The following is a 9,346-nucleotide window of genomic DNA, read 5'->3' as shown; positions in this document are numbered from 1 at the left end:
AACTACCAGATACGGAGCCAAAACCCTAATTCCACTGCCGTAACTTTCTATATCCACGAGATCCCATCTTGGGGCCTGTTCCGGAGCTCCGCCGGAGGGGGCATCTATCACGGAGGGCTTCTACATCAACACCATAGCCTCTCCGATGAATTGTGAGTAGTTTACTTCAGACCTACGGGTCCATAGTTATTAGCTAGATGGCTTCTTCTCTCTTTTTGGATCTCAATACAAAGTTCTCCCCCTCTCTTGTGGAGATCTATTCGATGTAATCTTCTTTTGCGGTGTGTTTGTTGAGACCGATGAATTGTGGGTTTATGATCAAGTTTATCTCTGAACAATATTTGAATCTTCTCTGAATTCTTGTTTGTATGATTGGTTATCTTTGCAAGTCTCTTCGAATTATCAGTTTGGTTTGGCCTACTAGATTGATCTTTCTTGCAATGGGAGAAGTGCTTAGCTTTGGCTTCAATCTTGCGGTGTCCTTTCCCAGTGATAGTAGGGGCAGCAAGGCACGTATTGTATTGTTGCCATCGAGGATAACAAGATGGAGTTTATTTCATATTGCATGAGTTTATCCCTCTACATCATGTCATCTTGCTTAATGTGTTACTCTGTTCTCTTGAACTTAATACTCTAGATGCATGCTGGATAGCAGTCGATGTGTGGAGTAATAGTAGTAGATGCAGGCAGGAGTCGGTCTACTTGTCTCGGACGTGATGCCTATATACATGATCATACCTAGATATTCTCATAACTATGCTCAATTCTTTCAATTGCTCAACAGTAATTTGTTTACCCACCGTGAATACTTATGCTCTTGAGAGAAGCCACTAGTGAAACCTATGGACCCCGGGTCTATCTTTCATCATATTAATCTTCCAATACTTAGTTATTTCCGTTCCCTTTTATTTTACTTTGCATCTTTATCATAAAAATACCAAAAATATTATCTTATCATACCTATCAGATCTCACTCTTGTAAGTGACCGTGTAGGGATTGACAACCCCTTATCGTGTTGGTTGCGAGGATTTATTTGTTTGTGTAGGTGCGAGGGACTCGTGCGTGGCCTCCTACTGGATTTATACCTTGATTCTCAAAAACGGGGGAAAATACTTACGCTACTTTGCTGCATCACCCTTTCCTCTTCAAGGGAAAACCAACGCAAGTGCTCAAGAGGTAGCAACAATACACACAAACTTGCGTTTTGTGCAAAAAGATGTGTCTTTATAGGACATAGCCCTATGCACAAAGGATTTAAATGCATTGATGTTTCCACTGGCAGGGTCTATATATCTAGAGATGTTGTCTTTGACGAATCAATTTTCCCTTTCGAGTCTCTTCATCCAAATGCCGCAACCCACCTTCAAAAAAAAACAAATTCTTCTTCCTCTGGATTTTGATCAAGGGGGTGATAACAATTGTACTAACCAATCTGACGATATTCTGCTCGCCCCTAGTATTATGCCTGTGCAGGTACCTAGAGCAAACAACAGAGAAAATGACCAAAATTATGAAAATTTGGCTCAAAATCATCTATTATTTCATGCCAATGGAGAAGAAGGAGGAGCCGATGTGGAACCCAGGGAAGATCTTGCTGTGCCTGCCACGTCACTACGTCAGCCGGTTTTGGATCACGCGTGCGGATCTGTCTCGGGTCGCATGGCGGTGCGACAGCCCGGTCGGGTGGATGAGGCCGCGTCGGGCCAAACTGCAGGCCACTCCACGAGCGCTGAGTCATCACGCGGGAGCGGGAGTGCGCGGACCACGCGCATGCAGTCGGCAGCGACAACAACTTCGGGATCTTTTGTGGAAGGTTTCACTCCAAGTTCGACCACACCTTGCCACAAGATCATCTATGCCCTCTTAGTCTGCAGATTTGCAAGGATCTTCTGGATCCTCTGCGGCTGGTCGCATTGAGCAGTCTTCTGTGCAACTACAGCCACAACCTGACACCACTTCAGGGATTATGACTCGATTACAAAAAGGTATTAGAAATCCCAAAGTAAGAACATATGGTACTATCCCGTATGGTATGCTGTGTATTTCAGGTGAACCAACAAGGTTGAGTGATGTGCTTGGAGATCCTACGTGGAAAAGGGCTATGGATGAAGAATATGGTGCACTCATGAGGAATAAAACATGGCACTTGGTACCAAGGCAAAGAGGTAAAAATATTATTGATTGCAAATGGGTTTACAAAATCAAAATAAAAGCATATGGCTCCATTGATAGGTACAAGGCACGTCTGGTTGCAAAAGATTTCAAGCAACGTTATGGTATTTATTATGAGGACACCTTTAGTCCTGTCGTGAAAGCTGCCACCATCAGACTTGTGCTAGCTATTGCTATTTCCAGAGGACAGAGCCTTAGACAGCTAGATGTTCACAACACGTTTTTGCATGGTGTTCTGGAAGAGGAGGTCTATATGAGGCAACCACCAGGGTATGACAATAAAAAAACACCTCACTATGTTTGCAAGCTTGATAAAGCTCTTTATGGTCCGAAACAATCTCCTAGAGCATGGTTCTCAAGGGTGAGCTCACAATTGAAGCATCTTGGTTTTTGTTGCATCCAAGGCTGATACATCTCTCTTCATTTATAATAAGGCAAATACTGTCATGTTTGTGCTCATTTATGTTGATGATATCATAGTTGCAAGCTCCTCATAAAATGCCACTAATGCTCTCTTGCATGACTTAAGTTCAGAATTTGCCTTGAAGGATCTTGGCGATTCACATTTCTTCCTTGGTATTGAAGTTAAGAAGATTCAAGATGGCATAATGTTGAGTCAGGAAAAATATGCCACTGAACTTCTAACTCGTATGGAATGAAGGACTGCAAGCCTTCGCCCACACTTTTGTCTTCTTTAGTACAACTTTCAGCGCATGAAGGAGAACCACTTAAGGAAGAGGAAAGCACAAAATATAGGAGTACTGTCGGATCTCTACAATATTTGACTTTGACACGGCCAGACATATCATTTGATGTGAACAAGGTTTGTCAATATCTGCATGCTCCTACTTCCACCCATTGGACACCTGTCAAAAGGATTGTACGATACATTAAGCATACTATGAGTTTGGGACTTAATTCCAACGCTCCAATTCTTCACTGGTTAGTGCTTTTTCTGATGCTGACTGGGCAGGATGTAGTGATGACAAAAAGTCAACTGGAGGATTTGCAGTGTTCTTTGGTTCAAACCTTATTTCTCGGGGTGCCAGGAAACAAGCTACAATATCAAGATCAAGTACAAAAGCTGAGTACAAGTCATTAACAAATAGTACTGCTTGAGATCATTTGGGTGGAATCATTACTTGATGAGTTGGGAATCAAGCAACGTCGTGTTCCATGTTTGTGGTGTGACAACTTGGGGGCCACCTATCTCTCAGCTAATCCAGTTTTTCATGGCAAAACTAAACATATTGAAATTGATTTTCATTTTGTACGAGAAAGAGTGGCAGAGAAGAAGTTGGACATAAGGTTCATTCCATCCAAGGATCAGGTAGCAGATGGGTTCACTAAAGCTTTGTTAGTTAAGCCTTTTGAAGAGTTCAAGATAAATCTCAACATAGGATAGTTTAGATTAAGGGAGGGTGTTAGAAGTTTGAAATCTACACGCCATGTAATCTCAACTATCTCTCCCTCTATCTCGTATCATTCTCTATCTCTTTCTCTTGTTCTCCATGACAGATGTAACAGGATGAATCCTAGCGATTGTCCTGCCTTGTAATCCACGATAAGCTTTCTGTCCACATCAATATATAGCAACGTGGCTCTTCCCCTGGAGAGTAGGAATGCTCCCATTGATCAATCTAACACGCTTTCGATCCATTCCTGACTCAGAGTTGGGCCGCGTTTGCAACCGAACGGACACGCGCGGACGGCCGCGGCACGCGCCCTAGTCCCCCGGCCCTCCCGTCAGGGACACAACCACTTTTCTCTTCCCCTTCCCTTCCCTCCGGCCTCCTCCTTCCGTCCTCGCCGTCGCCATCACCATCCTTGTTCCTTGCCGCGTCGCCTTCCATCAAGGTCGTCCGCCCCACAACCACGCCATGTCATAGCCGCCCACGCACGCGTTTAGGTAGAGTTTTTTGCCGGTGTTCGTGGTTCATTGTTGGCGGTGGGAGAGAAGCTACGGCCACCAGTGTCGACTGTCGACCTCAACAACTTTCGACATGCGCTACATTGCCGCAGGGCGCCCACCCCACCAACACCAACCTTGCTTCGCTTCATCGACTTGCTCTTTCCGGCCGCGTCTCCACCACACCCGCAAGGTGTTTGACGCGTTGCTCACAAGGTATCATGGATAGCGGGGATGAGTTTTTCTTTCACAACTTCATTTGGTCATCGGATGATTCGTCCTCGGATGATGAAGAGATTGTGGCGGCTGCATTGGTTGTCCACGACCACATTAATAGGAAGCGACCTCCGTTTAGGGGATCAATCACAGCCATGTTCTTACCTTGAACCGCAATAGGGAGAGAGGCCACACCTTCTCTATGTCGATTACTTTGAGAATAGCGCACTCTTCAAATCACTCAAAAATCGTCGCCGCTTCCGTATGGCGAGACATGTGTTCAATCGTATTCAGGAGGGAGTGGTAGCATATGACCCATACTTTGAGTGAAAAGAGGATGCCCTTGGCAAGTTTGGCTTCTCTTCTTACCAGAAATGCACTGCGGCTATCCGCATGCTCGCATATGGAATTCCTGGTGATCCTGTGGATGAGTATATTCGTATGGGTGAGTCCACATGTCTCCTCTCAATGTATAGTTTCTGCAAGGCTGTACTGGCAGTGTTCAGCCCTGAGTACCTGAGAGAGCCAACTGTCGCTGATATAGAGGGGTTGTTAGCTATCAATGCCCAGAAGAGTTTTCCGGGCATGCTTGGTAGTATTGATTGTATGCACTAGAAGTGAAAGAACTGTCCATTTGCTTGGTATGGGCAGTACAAGGGGCATGTGAAAGGTGTTACTGTCATACTTGAAGTGGTGGCTTCACAAGATCTGTGGATATGCATTCTTTCTTCGGCATGGTTGGTTCTCACAATGATATTAGTGTTCTTCAACGTTCTCCCGTGTTTGCAAGGCTTGAAGAAGGCCACTGCCTAGCGGTCAACTTTGAGATCAATGACCACCAGTACAACAAGGGATATTACCTTGCTGATGGCATCTATCCACAGTGGTTGACTCTTGTGAAGACCATACCCAAACCGCAAGGAGAGAAGAGACAGTGGTTTGCCCAAATGCAGGAGAGTGCTAGAATGATATGGAGCATGCTTTCGGTGTGCTTCAGTCTCGATGGGGTATCGTCCGAAACCCTGCATTGACATGGAGCACTCAAAAGCTTTGAGAGGTAATGACTGCTTGTGTGATCATGCACAACATGATCATGGAGGATAAGTGTGATGATAGCATCTACGACCAAGGATTTGATTTTCAGGGTGAAAATGTTGAGTCTGAGCAGCCACTTCCTACAGGCTGCAACCTTCGAACCGTTTGTCCATTTTCATCGTGAATTGCGTGATTGGCATATTCATATCCAACTCCAGGATGACTTTGTTGAGCACATATGGACTCACATTGGCAATCAGTAGATCTATCATTTGCTTTTCATGCGAACGAATTTCAATCGGGTTGTAAAGACTATTTCATATTGTTTTTTATTTTCATTGGGTTGTAAGACTATTTCGGATGCGAAACTATTTGCTACGCTTGATTTGAACTATTTACTATGTTAGTATGCTTATGTTGGACGACGAGATGCGGTCAAAATATGGCCTTGCGTTAGGCGCACGATCGTCGCATCTAAAAATGAGAACGAATATGGTCCTATTGTCATCCCGAACGGATAAAAAGCAGATGAAATAAACATCCATCTAGGGTTATGTGTTTGATGTTGTGCGTTAGCCTAAATTGAACAGCCTTGGCCAGACACGCTCAACTCGGCCGACACGATCACATGACGCGCCCGCGCATGCTCGGTCGGCTCGCGCGCGCTGCACCCTCTCTGTCCGTCCCCATCCGCACTGGGATATGACGGCAGCAGGTTCGTCATTCCGCGCCACCGCCAAATGACTAGTCTGCCCTCGGCCCGCTTCCCTGGGCGGCAGGTCAAGACTCATCAAGCTCACACGTCCACGTCGCCAACCGGTAATCTCTCTCGGGCGTCAACGCGGGCCGACCCGGTTATGCGATGCGATGCCATCCTCCCTTGCGCGCGCTGCGGCGCCGGAGCTCGTCGTCGGCACGCGACCGCGACGTCTCTCCGTAGAGCACGCGCCAAAGTTAATCTCCTACTAGCAGTATCTACCACTACTTCCAGAAAGTTCGCAAGCTAATCAATCAGGACCACTCCGTGCGGTAAAACTATACGTACGTATGTATTTGGTCCACCTTTTGAGCTCAGCTGGGAGTGTGAAGGAAGAGCCAGCGGTATATTCGCGGACGCGGCGAACGATCGTGAAAGGCGGAGGGGCTTTTCTGACATTTCGGGGGCATGCATTAAGCCGGAAAGGTAGGCGAGCTGGATGGACGTCGACGGCCAGCGGTCACAGGTTAATGATGAGGACGAAAGGCGGTGAATTATAGGCACTAATAATCAGCTGGTTGGCCGTGGACCGGGACAGCGTCAAACCGCCCCAGCCTGCATAAAGCTCATCTTTGTCGCTTCCACCTTTGAGACATTGGCCATGTGAAGCCTCTTGCGTGATATCTATGCGGATTTCACAGTTTTTTTCCACATCAAGTTTGGGCTGCTTGCTTAATAATTCCACAGCTGTCTGGGAACATCGTCAACCAGGCACATGATGGTGGTAGTGCTATGGATCTTTTAGCAAGATCTTGCAAAGCTCATGGAGCGCTGCAACTTGCAAGAGCAACTTCTAGGCTATCTTACCTGTCCCATAAGCGATGGTGCTTATATATAAACCTAAGACGATAGGCGGAGAATTAATTAGCACTAACCGACCTGATAGACCAGTGTCATTATGCTCTGATCGGCGATCGCCGCTTTGATCCTCGTTTAAGTCCAAGCCCGTGATGACATAAAAATGATCGGCATCGAAGCAGTTGTCGCGTCTTCTTTGCCTTGCCGCCACCCTCGTGCGCGGGGCCCACCGTTCACGTGGGCCAGAATCGACATGCGGGCCCCCGCCACCTCCCCCCAAATCCACGAGATCAACATTTTCTGCGGCTTTCGCTTGGCCCAGAGCCCTCCACGTCCGCCCCCTCGCGCCACGTCACCGTCCCTGTCCCCGCGCCCCCACCTACCAATATCTCGGGCTGGGATTCCCTCCCGCGAGTCCGCGAAGCGACGCCAGATTTGCCTCGCCGTCCCCCGCTATAAAGCCACGGACGGCCTCGGCTTCCACTAACTTTTGCTTCGCCGTGGAAGGGATCGTCGTAGCTGGCTTAGCTTGCTGCTTTGCTTCCAAGTGTTGCTGCTGGTGGTGCTGTGGTAGTGTGGTAGTGTGGTGTGAGGTGTGATGGAGCTGCAGGGGCTGGGGAGGTACTGGGGCGTGGGCGGCAGGAGGTGCGGGTCGTGCCGGGGGTCGCCGGCGGCGGTGCACTGCCGGACGTGCGATGGGGGCAGTGGGGACGGGGCGTACCTGTGCGCGGGCTGTGGCGAGGGGCACGCGCGGGCGGGGCACGAGAGGGTGTGGGTCTGCGAGGTGTGCGAGCTCGCGCCGGCCGCGGTCACCTGCAAGGCCGACGCCGCCGCGCTCTGCGCCGCCTGCGACGCCGACATCCACCACGCCAACCCGCTCGCGCGCCGCCACGAGCGCGTCCCCGTGCAGCCCATCGGGTCCTCGTCACCCGAGGGGCAGGAGCAGGAGCAGGATGCGTTCGTGATGTCGTTCGGCGGCTCGGTCGACGGGGAGAAGCAGCAGAACCCCGTGGTGAACCTGAACGACGCTCTGGAGGCCGGCGCCGGCGGGAAGGAGAACGTGAAGCTGGACTTCCTGTTCGCGGACATGATGGACCCTTTCTTCGGCTCCGAGCTCCCGCGCTTCCCGCACGCCGACAGCGTTGTCCCCAGCGGCGGCGCGGTGGAGCTGGACTTCGGTGGCGTCGCCGCCCCCGTCGTCGTCTCCAACCCGTCCTACAGCTCCTACACGGCGGCGTCGCTCGGTGGAAGTGTAAGCCCTTGCTCCCCTCTCCTCCAAGAACCTTACCCTCGCGTCATCTGTGCTAGCGCATCTTCCTAATATTTATTGGCCTTCCATTTAGCAGGGCTCGTCGTCGGAGGTCGGCTTGGTGCCGGACGCGATCTGTGGCCGAGGCGGCGGCATCATCGAGCTGGACTTCGCACAGTCCAAGGCCGCGTACCTGCCCTACACCCCCACACCAAGCCACAGTACCGTAAGCGCCTAACTAGATTAGCTAGCTAACTGTTTTGTATCAACGAGCACATGTAATTGATCACTGGTCTTGTGATTAAACACAGGTCTCCTCGGTGGATGTTGGGTCGGTGCCGGAGCGGAGCGACAGCGCCGTCGCGGCGGCGACGCCGGCGACGGGGGAGGGGAGGGAGGCGCGTCTGATGCGGTACCGCGAGAAGCGCAAGAACCGGCGGTTCGAGAAGACCATCCGGTACGCGTCCCGGAAGGCCTACGCCGAGAGCAGGCCGCGCGTCAAGGGCCGCTTCGCCAAGCGCGCCGACGACGCGGACACCGACGCCGTCGCGGCGGCCACGATCACCACGCCGGGGCCATGCGTGCTCGACTTCGGCAGCTACGGCGTCGTGCCCACCTTCTGAGGCGGCGCCTGATTTGGTGTCCATTTCCTCCGGCGAGCGTGCCGGCTGGGTGCCTAATTAAATCCGGCACCGCCATGGCCGGCACGAGCGCGCCGACGTGCATGCGTCGTGTTCCCTCTTGTATAATTGCATGTAATGTTTTTCGAGCTGGCTGATCGCTGGCTGGCGTGTAGTATACTGTAATCAACATGCACGCACGCACGCACGCATGTTTTGCTAGAACTAGAATAATACAGATAGTTCTAGTTGACTAGTCTACTACCCTGTACCCTTTCCCTGGGCTAGCTTGATGCCAAATTAGGCTAGGGCAATGTAACGTGTTTGCTGGAACAGCTTAGTTCTAGTTTTGGATCCACAGGATACTTATCTCCAAAAGTCATCTTCTCCACTTATCGTTTTACAAACCAAGGTTTAAGTGATACGGACGTCATCTTCAAGATACTAAGAGACTTGTCGCTTCTCTAAGTTGTACCAGTAGCAACGCACGTCTCAAGCATTGGTCAAATGACAAATGAGATCGGCATAAAAATAGAATACAGAAAAAATTCTAAAAGGTAATACTCCCTCCATTCCACAATGTAGTGCT

The 9,346-nt window shown here is 49.9% G+C and overlaps 1 protein-coding gene across 2 annotated transcripts; it reads left to right on the top strand.

The window, feature by feature from the left end:
• Positions 1 to 7,322: 7,322 nt before the first annotated feature.
• Positions 7,323 to 9,135, top strand: LOC125517200 (zinc finger protein CONSTANS-LIKE 5-like). Of its 2 annotated transcripts, none has more exons than XM_048682377.1 (3): positions 7,323 to 8,140; positions 8,232 to 8,363; positions 8,449 to 9,135. In XM_048682377.1, the coding sequence occupies exons 1-3, from the start codon at positions 7,487 to 7,489 to the stop codon at positions 8,758 to 8,760; spliced, it is 1,098 nt and encodes a 365-aa protein (XP_048538334.1). In that variant the 5' UTR covers positions 7,323 to 7,486; the 3' UTR covers positions 8,761 to 9,135. The 2 variants fall into 2 exon arrangements, with proteins under 2 accessions (XP_048538334.1, XP_048538335.1); XM_048682378.1 differs by having other exon boundaries at positions 7,332 to 8,140; positions 8,235 to 8,363.
• The last annotated feature ends 211 nt before the right edge of the window (positions 9,136 to 9,346 follow it).

The sequence above is a fragment of the Triticum urartu genome, chromosome 6 (assembly GCF_003073215.2).
Source record: "Triticum urartu cultivar G1812 chromosome 6, Tu2.1, whole genome shotgun sequence".
In the NCBI taxonomy this organism is placed as follows: domain Eukaryota; kingdom Viridiplantae; phylum Streptophyta; class Magnoliopsida; order Poales; family Poaceae; genus Triticum; species Triticum urartu.
Note: the sequence above shows the minus strand (reverse complement) of the source record. Positions and strands in the feature narration are given on the sequence as shown.